Source organism: Zeugodacus cucurbitae, chromosome 6 (assembly GCF_028554725.1).
Source record: "Zeugodacus cucurbitae isolate PBARC_wt_2022May chromosome 6, idZeuCucr1.2, whole genome shotgun sequence".
Classification (NCBI taxonomy): domain Eukaryota; kingdom Metazoa; phylum Arthropoda; class Insecta; order Diptera; family Tephritidae; genus Zeugodacus; species Zeugodacus cucurbitae.
In genome coordinates, this window is record NC_071671.1 from 72,308,753 (window position 1) to 72,321,943 (window position 13,191).

Here is a 13,191-nt window from a genome sequence, read left to right on the forward strand (position 1 = left end):
TAAAAGGAACGAAGTTGAAATATTAAAGCGCGGAGAATGAGTGAGGTGGCTGAGAGTAAAATCAATAAACAGGAATAAAACATATGCATTTCTCAATGTCCTTATGCGACGTCGGAATATTCATGACAAGCACTGCATTCGCCATTCGAGCTTATAAATATTCATGTCGGTTGGCGCAAAGACCGCTACGTAAGCTCTGCATGCAACGCTCACGACACTCGCTCATCATGTACGGCTACGATGCTGCTGCTGGGCATTCCCTCGGATACTAAATGTTAAACTTGCATCTTGAGCTTGTTTAAAGAAAGCACAAATAAAGGAATTAATACCTCCCGAAGCAGACAACTCAAATATAGTGCGTTCAGAGGCGTTTACTCCCATGTGAGCGTATGTTGCCCCTATGTATTTGTTCATTTGGTTGTGGAAAGCATCGCTTACATCGCATTTACTGCGTCTGTAAATAGGGCCAAAGAGACAAGGGCACTTGGCGGCGAATAGTACGCGGATGGTTCAAAACTTCCGTAAATCTTTGCTGAAGCGAGTATGATTACATGGGGTTGGCGTTGAAAGGTCTGTTTTAATGCTTTAAATCGAAAATTTATAAGAATCTGTAATCGAACCGCGATCTACTCTGTACTCTGAAAGCGTGAGTTTAGCTAAGCCCTGTGTTGACCATCGAAAGTGTCTTAAGCTGAAAACAACGCTCCAAAGAGCGGTAATTGCATGTCCCACCCCACCATTTGTCCTTCGTTCACACGAAACGGACTCGGTCTTAAGTGCGCTGTCCTTCTCAATTTGTCCGATTACATTGTTAACTCAACCGTTAAATGGCATTTTTTCTGTTTCTGTTTCTGTTCCTTTTGTTGTTTTTGTGTGCTCTCATTGCAGTGTCGTTTGGATTACAAACAATGTTACATGTCGCATCGCCAAAGTCCCACACCACTCTCACTCACCGAATACATAGACGCGCACAATGCGTACGTGCAACAGTTGCATGCCACCAACGCCATGCTGGAGACCTACCACTGTGAGACGGTGCCGCAGTTGATGCAGGAGCTGGAGGAGATACACAATGACTTGTGCAGTATTATCTCCGAATCGATACAACAGGGTGCCGATGTCATTGCCAACAAGGTGAGTGAACGCTTGCCTGTTTGTGGTAATCTCGTTTAGAGGGTATAGATCTGATATTAATAGCTTATTATAGTGCAGAGAATACTATGTGAAGGGATGGGATTGGCCCGCAATAGAGAAGGTTTGTATGTCTTGGTCCAATGGTAGAGGCTTCGCATCGGTTTCGTTGATGTATTTGGCACTGTTCGGTATGAATAGTTCTCACCCGGTTTTTTAATGAAATTATTGAATTCCGTTCGTATTCTTAAATTCGAGGTAAAAATGTGTGTTGTTGTGCGGTCAACGCTGATTTGTGGCATACAATTGTCATAAATAAATTACTGGATGGAACAATTGAGTGCCACACACATACTTACAGAAATCCAATTCCAATTAAAATCGAATTGTACATGTGTGTGGGATCTCGCAGGTGAAACACATGCCGGCCTCATGTTTGTATGTGTTCGTATATGAATGTGTGCGTATGTAATGTGAGCGCAACTGTTGAATTGCCTCTATTGCAATCGTCTGGTCAAGCTGCGCACAAAAGGTGGTATAAACAAGTTATTCATGAGCGATGCTTGGTTAACCATTAATAACAACAACAACAGCAATAAAGAGCAGGTCAATTGTAATAATATTATTGTGGCCGCAATAATAAAATGGGAAAATAAGCAAACACACACAATGCGCATTTCAATGGAATCGTTATGAATGCCAATTTAATTAATACAGTTATTCCATTACGAGTGTACACACATACACGCGCACGCCAATACAAATACTCTCGGTTTTCGGTTTTACACTTTTTTGACACGCAGCGCAGCTTTAATTTTAATTTAATCAACTTGCAGGGCATTCAAGTGAAGTTCGCCTGGTTAATTAACTTGCTTTCGAAATTCCATTGCAGGCATCGGATCAGGCGAAACGCTATGGCTCACTGACGGTGCAGTGCAGCGCTGTGTCGCCGATGCAGGACCTCACGAGCTTCGTGCGCATTCTGCCGCCGCTGCCGTTGCAGGTGCAAAAAGTTCCTAAGCGCATTTTTGCGCCGCCGCAGCTACCGCCGGCCGAAGTCGAGGATAACGGTGATTTTAATGTGAGCGAAAATACTTTTAAATTCTCCAAAAATCTTCAATTCATTTGTCTTTTTATAATTTTGTTAATCTTTTCGGAGAAAGGTATCGATATAATTCTTTTATCTTGAATTAAAAGAATAAATCTGTTTAAAAAATTCCAAAAGCCTTGTGTGTCCATCTTGGAGGCATTTGTGGGGCACCGTTTACTTTGGGTATTTTGTAACGTTTTTGTATAAACTCATCTCTTTGATTTGGTTTCTCTAGGAGATGGCGCCGGTATTGCGCAATGAGTTGGTCTTCGATCGCCATTCGACATTGTCGTTGCGGCCAGCCCTCGAGTCGTTGAAGCGGGAGGCGCATGAGCTGGAAATGCAAATACGTTTATTACAGGTAAAATTTGTACCGTTACTCCATTGGAGAAATAATGACTGAAATGTCTGTCGCTTTCTTCTCAAGGATACCGTGGACGGCTTGAACCGCACGCAGCAGCGAGGCATCGAGGGACAGTTGTACAACAAGGTCAATGAGCTACAGGAGGAACTCTCTTTGAAGAAATTCGATTTGCGTGCTAAGCAGTTACACTTTGCTGCCATCAGAGCACAGGTGAGTGGAAGTTCCCTAAAAAAGTTAAAGTTTTTATTTAGAGACATAACTTCTTCCAAGAATTATTGCAAAGAAATTCACATATGCATTGGCAATACTGAACAGCGTCTTGATTTTCAGGCGAAAAATAGTTTTTTTCAAAATACTTCTTTATTGTATTTTATTTAAAATGTTGCTTTTCTGACTTCTTTAGTTCGGTAAATTTATTTGTGGTTGAGCTTTGAAAGCGTTTAACAATTTAGTACTTGTGTTCTAAAAGCTTTCTTTGCTAGAAAGTCTTTTTGTGTACCTCATTTCTATTATGAGCTTTCCAAGTTCTATTAGTTAAGCAAAAATATAAATTTTGTGAAAGCTTCGTTAGCCTACAGTCTTGTCTACAAAACGCAAAGAAGCTTTTAGCAACAGCAAATAATATTATTGCAGTTGTTAGCTTTATTAAGCTTCGCACATTTTATTATAGCATCACATAACTTGTAGTTTCCAGTTCTCATATCCTTTTTATCGAAAAGCTTTTTTCCAAGAGCTTCCAAAGCTATCCAAAAACTTTCTACACTACAGCGTGCAACAGGTGCTTTCAATTTTCAAACAAGCTTTTCCCTCTTAAGAATATGGCAAGCTCCTTAAGCTTTCCTAGAAGAATTCTCTGTATGAAGTTCATGCAAATAGAAGTGACATTGACCTACTTAAAACACCAACAAAATGGAGATACAAATATTGCCACTGTTTACCAGCATTGGCGCCTGTGTTTGTATAGCTGTGTAGCGAACAGCTGTCACATTGACATTTGAAACTTCGCAGCTGAGCGTGTGTCCGACTGCCGCACTGCGCATGTGACCTACTCATCCTTCAGTCGCGGAACAGTTGTTTCGCAGAGTCTCTTCCACTTACCTAGCATTGCTCCAGCTGTCACTCGCGACTCCCGTTAATGTCAGTCAAGTGGCGAGCGAACGAACGCGAGGTCGTTTTTGAATTTACAATAGCAAAGCGGAGAGCTAAAGCATATGCAACTAGAGTGTAGCGAAATGGAGTGATAAACGCTGCGGATTGAACACGAAAATAGAAACAAAAATAAACCGGACTCGCTGCTAAATACGCCAGACAGTGATTGAAACCAAGGTGAATTAGTATTTATAGTCAAAGCGATTCAAAGAAATGTGATTACGTGAAAGTTGGACGGTCAGGGAGTGAAATCGGGTTCGAGCGGCTTTCCCCAGCAACGTTTGAATGGGTTAAGTGCGCTGTGTAAGGCTCGAGTCTAGATATATCTGAATATATTAAGAAAGTATAGGAAATACGCGTAACTGCCCTTGTGTTGTAGTTAAATTAGTTCAAATCGAATTTGTAAACAAAAACATTACAACAGGAAAAAGGAAAACGAATAACGGGAGTGCGTAAGAGTGGTGAACAGTTATAAATAAATCAGCAATCGACACTTTCTCTTCCTCCCACTTCCGCACTTAACACAACACTTTGTCTGGTGTTTATAAATAGATAGCTCCACAAAACCCCCCCGAAACCTAGAAAGAGAAAGTGAAACGTGCGAAGGTGTGAAAAGTGCCAGCGGAGTAAAATAATTTGACAATGAGACTAAATTCATAAAAAGAATTACAACTTTTCGATGTTTTGTATTCACATTTTCTCATTTTGATGGGATACTAAACGTAAATTATAACGATTGCGTGAAGCAATGCAAGAAGCGTGTAAGTCGAGTATTGAAACGCTTGTCAGTTGGTGCAGAGCGTAGTGAAGTGAAATGAGGTGAAGTGAAGCGAAAGTGTGAGCATAAACGCCCAAAGGAGAGTTAATTTGAGAATGAGCGAGAGCGAAGCACACAAGAGAGCACCACAGAGAGACCGAGTGAGCGTGCTCCTCGTATTGCATTACAAATACAAAGTGTCATTTGGAGACGGAAAAGCCCGAATTGAAATGCAACACTGCAACTTGTAAATTCATTTCGTGTAACTCATCATATAAAAGCGAAAGGCGTTACAGGCCGCACAGTCAGTCACGTGCTTCGCCAATTCGAGTGTATTTCGAACGGAAAAACGGTAAACCGCTACTCGCTTGCGTGCCTCACAAGCTGTTGGTCTACGCCTACGCCAAAGCCGCCAAATTCTTAAAGCAAATTCCGTGGTTCGACGGAACTGGTTTCGCTAGCAAAAAGTGTGCGCGTATAGGTGTTTTGTGAATGAAATACTTTCCGCCGCTCTTCTCGCTGTTGCGGTCACCGAACAATTCATTGCTAAGCCAGTCGTGGTCGTGCGACCAATGCGTGTCGTAGCTCTCGCTTTTCAGTCTGCTTTTAGGCGCGTGTCCCCTTCGAATAATTCAATCAAATCCGCGACCAAGTGTTTGCGGTCAAACAGTGTGTGTCTTCTCGAGCACGAGTGTGCCAGTGCGCTTTCTTTGCATTTTTTGCTGTAGATGTGCGTGATGGAAGATGCAAGCGAAAACCGCGTGAAATTTTCGTGACAAAAAAACAACAACCAACTCTTTGTGTAATAAACTTCACTCGTGTAAATAAACTTAGTTAGGAAATAGTATGTTGAAATATTAGTAGAAAGAAAATTATTTAAATAAATTAAATATATTATTTAACAAAAATATCCAACTCGTATGGTAATTATTAATAAAATAAAAAAATATATATTTTTGTTTTAACTGACTTGGACGACTTAATGTTCTAAGTCATCCTTGAAAGCTTAAACAATTCTAAGACTGGCGCTTTTTTGATACAAATTGAACCCATTATTCAAAAAATTGTAATAATATTGCTCTACCTCAATTTATGTGGTGGTCTGTTTATGACAGTAAAAGGGTTCACTTCATAAATATATCACAAAAAAAAATTCAAATCCTGTGGTTTTTAGATTGGCCTATGAGCTCATTATATCATCTAAATCGAGAATTTCAGTGGACGATATTCTTCTCCAGCTTAGAACAAGTTCCACAGCATACAAATTGAATATATTGATTAAGGTCTTTATTTCTTCAGGTGTTTATTATTTTATTATTTCTGTAAAAGAAATGTAGGACTCTACAAAATCTTTACAAAAATCATTAAAAATACTCAAGTGCTTATAATTATTGTAAAAACAACGATATAAGAAAACCATCAACCAAAAGGCATAACTCATTACACTACAAAAAATTATTTTCACAGTGTATATATTTAAATTTCCAACGTCTAAGTGATTCATCAAGTGCAACTTCCAAGTTCAGAAGAAAATAAGTAACTAAACAAATAAATAATTAAAAAAAAGTAACAAAATCTCTACAAATATATAATAAGTTGAGTTGTTATATCATCGGAGAATAGTTAAAAAAAATGATTGTCTTTCCGCTGTGAAGCTGAAAGGTTCAAAGTTGAATTTTACGAAATTTAAATAGTCTTTACAATTTTATGTAAGTAAAATATTTTTTCACTCTCGATTTTTCTACTCACAACTACAACTACTTCCTCCGACAACTCTTTTGCTATCACCACTTTCTCCGTCAACTATTGAACTAATGCTAATACTGCGCTATTCGTATGGTACTTGCTAGAAAGTATTTCTAATTCAAAATGTACTGCCGCCACTAATTATTCACGCTAAGACTTCTCACCATTGCTGTATACTAACTGTAGTGACACACGCTAATTTCTTTTTAATTTTTGATTTGACTTATCACTTTCTTGCTTACTAACATTCTCACTGATTTTTGTTCGCTTCAAAAAGTATAACAAATGTCGATAAAGAAAGACAGAATCGAACAACGTTCAACGACAGATGCCATTATTTAATTTGTGATGACTACTGAAATAATTCACCAAACAGTGCTCTCAATGAAAAATTATAAAGTTTGATTGTGCATAAATCGTATCAGTTGTTATCAGTCATTTATAAATCTTGTGTAAAAACAAATTCTTAATTTTTTCCTATCTTCCGATGCCATTTTTCAGACTCCAAACTACTTTTGATTACTAGATTTCAAATATTTTTTTATTTTTATACTCACGCAACAAATGTTGCTAAAGTTCAAATCCGAATGTCTGTCTGTCCGTCCGTCTGTCCGTCTATGCCAGCTATAACTTGAGTAAAAATTAAGATATCTTGATGAAACTTGGCACACTTATTTCTTGGCACCATAGGACCACACCACTGCCACGCCCACAAAATGGCGAAAACCGGAAACACACAAAGTGCCATAACTAAGCCATCAATAAAGCTATGGAAATAAAATTTGGTATGAAGGATCGCACTATGAAGGGGCATATTTGGATGCCATTTTTTTGGGGAAGTGGGCGTGGCCCCGCCCCTTACTAAGTTGTTTGTACATATCTCGCAAACCAATAGAGCTATATAAACCAAACTTTCTGCAGTCGTTTTTTTTAGCCCCTTCCTTATACAGTCCAAAAATGAAAAAAATCGGATCATAACCACGCCCACCTCCCATACAAAAGTTAGGTTGAAAATTACTAAAAGTGGGTTAACTCACTAACGAAAAACGTCAGAAACACTAAATTTCACATAAGAAATGGCAGATGAAAGCTGCACTCAGATTTTTTTACAAAATGGAAAATCTGCGTGGCGTCGCCCACTTATGGGTCAAAAACCATATCTCAGGAACTACTCGACCGATTCCAATGAAACTTGGTGTGTAATAGAAATTACAAAGTAAATTACAATATATAAAGTAAGCACTAGTGAAGATATCGGTGCAGAACTTTGCACAAATACTATGTTAATAGTGTGGCAGCTCCATTCTAAAAATCGCCGAAATCGGACCATAGGTTTTTAAGGCCCCATATATCGAACACGAGGACCTCGGTGCTTCTAACCTAATATTATGATTTCCAACTTTCAATGGACTTTATACAATATATATGACGAATAAGTGGGTCAAATTGTGTATTATATAATATTAATTAAGTTAAATAAATAAATTGCGAGAGTATAAAATGTTCGGTTACACCCGAACTTAGCCCTTCCTTACTTGTTTCATAATCCTTTCGTCTCGATGAATACAGTAAAGCAAAGGAACATTTTCTAAAACTAGTGCAACATAATTTTTGGTTCTTCATCATTTGATCTTTTTTGGTATCTTGGCCTGAGTGTAGGTCTATAAACGGATATATTTTTCATATTTAAAGAACCAAGTAAAAACGACAGATTTCATTCAAAATATATAATATCCGTTCAGAATGTTTATAATCCTTCCCAATTGCTCAGATTATGTTGTGGAAACCTTACTACTTCAGGCTAAATCATTTGAACTTTAATCTAAAAATATTCTTCCTTGAAAATTTGTTCGTTTTGTCAAGTACAAAATTAACTGTTTCCGCACGCAAGAACTAAATTAGCAATTAGTAAGCAATGTAAATATGTTGGTGTAAAATCATAAAATTGACAAAAAAAACTGAAATTGAAAAAATCAACAAACACTTTAAGCAGTTAATAAAACCACAATTTACTTGAGAGCCTTATTCCTACTCTATCCAGATTCTGATCTAACGAAACACGCACAAAGCACAATTTTATGAATAGTAGTCGCATTTACAACAAAAACAAACTAAAATATACCAGAAATATATAAATAAGTTCGAAAGTTAAAAGTTAAAAGCTAATGAAAAATCACTAGTAATAATAATAATAATAATAAAGTTAGTAGGAAAATATAATATTTAAAAATTGAAAAATAAATAAATTAATAAAAACAAAGTGTTTATTAAAAATAACTTAAAAATGTTATTGAAAATTTCAAGCCTTAAGTAAAGCAGTTAGAATAATTAAGAAAACAACGAAATATAAATAGAAAAAACCAAAAATTTGCCACGTAAAAAATTCAATTGAATTAACTTAATCTAAAAATAATTATAATTAGAAAAAAAGAAAAAAAAAAACAAATACAGTTTGTTGCCAGACAAAAGCACAATTTTCAATAGAAAATATAAATAGTAATAAATGATAAAGAGTTCTTCGTCATAATCGCCAATACCATTTGATCTCAAACGCATATATAGTTGTTCGCTTTAATTTTTAATTCCTTCCCGTTACCGCCGTCGTCGCCGCCGCCGCAGTCGCCTCCGTCACAATGCGCGTAATCGTGTTAAAGAAAAATCGCAGCAATAAACGCGGCACGCCCACAACCGCACCGACCACACGTGAACTTCCCAAAAAGTCACTCGCCAAAGTAAGGAAATTCAGCACCATTTCGTTGTTGTTGTTGTCGTTGTTTTAAAACAGCAAAAAACCAAAACAAAAACAAAAAGCAATATTTAACAATATTTTTTACTTGTTGTTCGTTGTTGAAAAATTACAAAAAAAAAAAAAAATCATTCATTGTTATATAAAAAAGAAGGAAGAAAAAAGAGAAATCGAATATTTTACACACTGCATCCAAATGCAATCAATTTTTGAGGTGAGGTAAAACAAAATGTAATTGCATCCAAACTTAGCCAGCCACTTCACTGCAGAGGGACAACCAGACGAGCGGCTAAGCTGAGATCTCGTCCAGAGGGCCCAGACGATAAGTGGGCGATTTGAGAGCCGAGTCAGCTGTGGCCTTTGGTCACTATTGCATTACCATAGATCGTATGACGTGCCTCGTAAAGTCGTAACCCTGTGAGGCATGTAGAGTCCACACATCTAACCTAATCTCTGTCTCACTTAGTCTCTCTTAGTTGATACTATGATAGTAATAATCGAATAGTTGAGCGCGTTTGATAATTAATTAACGGATGCTGCATGCAAATTAGTTGAATTCATTTACGTTTTTAGCGCAAATAGAACGTCCCCACTTTCATTAGCATTTACTTAGTAGCGAATCCCGGAAATGCCAAATAGTTTAATGCGGATATGCTAATGCTGAAAATATGTAGTAGTAACTGTTATTATGTATTCATTAACTCAATATCAATAAGGAAATTAATTGGGAATTGCAACCAGAGAAAAACCACAAAAAAAAAATTAATTACTCTAATGAAACTATTCAAATGAGATGAGAATTTATCTGTTGCAAAGCGTGTGTTTTTTATTTAACAACTAACTGCATTGTTAATTTTACAGTTAAGTTCTACATATTTAATTATCCAAAGTGTATTTAAAATTAAATGAAAAAATCAAAAATTATGCAATGCTAAAAATGCCCGTTTGTTTGTGACTAGCGGAAACGTGTTGTTGTTTAATGCGCGTTACTAACTCAGAAATTGGTTGTAGTGGGATGCCAAAACAGAAACAGAAACAGAATCAGAAAAACATAAAAAGTTACATAGAATTTCGTGTTAAATATTAAATTGTACATATTAATCTAGTGTTCCTGCTCTTTCTATTCTCTTGTACTTTGTACTTTTACTTGTATATATGTATTGTATTATATGTAGAATTGTAGTGATCGCTATTTGCCTCTGTAGCACTCTGTCGGATCGAAATTTCAACAGTTTTGCCATGTACATATATAACTATATAACACACATTTTTTAGATAATTCAAATTACATACGTAACTACCGATTATTTATGGTACTTTTATCACTAATATTACCCCTTAAGTTATAAATATGAAGATATTAAGAAAGACTTTAAGAATAAAACTTTTGTTGTTTGAGTTTATTTGGAGGTTTCGTACCTCCCGTTAAAATGTATGTTAATAAAGCAGAGGAATCCTTGACTTATGCTGAAAGGTTTCATGTTGTTCAAGACTTATTTTGTAAGACATGGTTTTTATTTTTAAAAAATATTGTTTATTTCGATCATGATTTTAAGTTTTTGTGATACAACTTTTCACAATTATTTATATCTATGAAAATTACTGCAGTCGCCGATATTTATAGGATTTGTAAAAAGTTTGAACTGGAGAAATTTGAAAAGACTCAGTGTTACCTTACGGTTAATGGGTGTGTATGTGGTCTACTTTGTTTCGTGATTTGTTAGTTCTAGATATCTTACTTTGGTGATGCCTAAATGAGAACATTTCCAACTATTTTAAAACTACTTCATCATTATTTTTGATCAATTAATATCTACTGATTAATAATAACTTTCTGACATTTCTTGTAATGCTTTTAGTAAAAGCAAATAGAAAATAAGTTTTCAAAACAATTTTTCATTAAAAACAATTGCACAGTTTGAAATAAAAGCAATATTGCTCTCACATGCTCTCCAACTATGTACGAGTATATCAAAAATGAAAACGAACTTTGGGTAATGAATATTTTTAATTTGTTTGCTGCACAAATTTTGTCCAAATAGTACGGTTTGCTAAGCATCGCTTAACCTAATTAAATTGAGGAAAGCAAGAAAGCAAATATGAACTTTGCAAAAATAACCACAGCCACTTTGTGTAGCTCGCACAGTGCCCAACTTGTGTATGCACATTGCTAAGCACAGCAAGAAATATTAGTTCAAAATTACTTTAAAATTAAATTAAATGCGAGAATCTGCCAATTTCAATCAAACGAAACCAAAGCAAAATTTGCACTCCACACAAAAATATTTCCAAAGGTCAGCTGTGGGTCAGCAGAGTTAGGGGAGATTCAGCTTAGGTTTAGATGGGTTTCCGATGTAATAAAGTAAATGGAATTGAAATTTTTAGATGCCACAAAATGTGCCTGCTTCCCATCAGCACAGCTCGCAGCCACAGCTCTGAGTGGCTATCCGATCCCCCTCTCTCAACAGCTGTAGTCACTCTTAGCACGCTCAACAATAAACTCGTGCGAAGGAAATAGCCACACTCGGCGTCGGTCAGATTCGACCGCCTCAGAGCAATTTTAATTGAGCTTAATGCGGCATGGCATTGGAATTTGGTAAACGACTTTTTCACTTCACTTTGGCTTCCGGCATTTGTTCCGAATCTGTTGAAACCTGCTTACGATTATTCACCCCAAGTGACAAGTGAAATTGAAAAATATCAAAATAGCAGTAATACAGCATATTTACGACTACAAACGAAACGAAACGAATTGAAGGAAAGTGAAGTGAGGAGATTAACGAGAGGAAAGAGGGGAAAACAAAAGCAAATGATCGAACAAAGTAAAAATTGTAAATTGATATTTCTAATCAAAATATATATGTATGAAGAAATTAGGTAATTGCCAACGGACCTGATACTCGCATGAGAGTTCTACCTAGATAGAGACATACACTCTCCTCACACTTCGTTTATCTTTTTCAGCCTCAGCTCGAAAGGAAGTGTAAAGTTTATTAGTAGATACTTAAGAAATAACGGTAATGTACGAAAGCTTGTAGAGTTGTGACTAGCTGCTGCGCTCCACCGAACAGTCACTGGCGCTCGCTAACAAGACAACGTCTTCGGAATGTGCCATGTGTCTCCGTTAGCATAGCAATCTTCAAATGAAACACTTTAAGTGCACTTAAGCACAGCACTTCCAATCAAGCTGAAACAGATTCTTAGTTAAAATACTTTCAAGTGTTTACACAAGACGACGACCACTTTATGTGTGGCGGCAAGATAGTTGAGTGCGCGTGTACTCGCCCAACTTTGAGTGGCAGCAAATACAATAAGTAAATTAAAGCGTCAGCGTCGTAGAAAGCCAAGAGCCGAGCATCGCTTGGACAAACTCTTTAATAGTGGTAGTTAAATAGAAATCCATGTATGTGTGTGTGCGTGTGTTTCGGTGAAAATCTTCCCAATTGGTCTTTTAGTGCTTCATCTATTTGAAAAACTAATAATCAAAAGAAAAATAAAATAAAATGTTGATGAGAATGGAATTGGTCTTTAAGGAGCACACCTAGTATAATGGCCCAAAGAAAAGGTGATTTTTGGGAATGTTTATAAAAAAAAATACTTTATCAATTATTTCAAAATTTTAAGAATATATTTATACATGCTTCAAGAATATACAGTGTATATCAAAAATGAAAACGAACTTTGGGTAATGAATATTTTTAATTTGTTTGCTGCACAAATTTTGTCCAAATAGTACGGTTTTCTAAGCATCGCTTAACCTAATTAAATTGAGGAAAGCAAGAAAGCAAATATGAACTTTGCAAAAATAACCACAGCCACTTTGTGTAGCTCGCACAGTGCCCAAAAATCAAAAGAAAAATAAAATAAAATGTTGATGAGAATGGAATTGGTCTTTAAGGAGCACACCTAGTATAATGGCCCAAAGAAAAGGTGATTTTTGGGAATGTTTATAAAAAAAAACACTTTATCAATTATTTCAAAATTTTAAGAATATATTTATACATGCTTCAAGAATATACAGTGAAATTTTGAAGAAAAAAATTAAATATTTTTTAAGTTATAGTCGATCTCCAACGGCGCGAAAAAAGGTCCTGCTGCAGTGATTCCGCCCTTCTCCGTGGATATAATCTAAAAAAAATTCTCGTTAAACTAGATAATAGTGTCTGTACAACCACCTACGATTACGTTCAAAAAAAAATAGTCGAATT

The 13,191-nt window shown here is 36.2% G+C and overlaps 1 protein-coding gene across 1 annotated transcript in view; it reads left to right on the forward strand.

The window, feature by feature from the left end:
* Nucleotides 1-13,191, forward strand: part of LOC105221357 (uncharacterized) — a 176,660-nt gene that overhangs the window by 53,794 nt on the left and 109,675 nt on the right. The window contains 4 exon segments of the mRNA XM_054234723.1: nucleotides 889-1,134; nucleotides 2,024-2,212; nucleotides 2,457-2,582; nucleotides 2,649-2,795. Of these exon segments, the coding sequence (XP_054090698.1) occupies nucleotides 889-1,134; nucleotides 2,024-2,212; nucleotides 2,457-2,582; nucleotides 2,649-2,795 (708 nt within the window).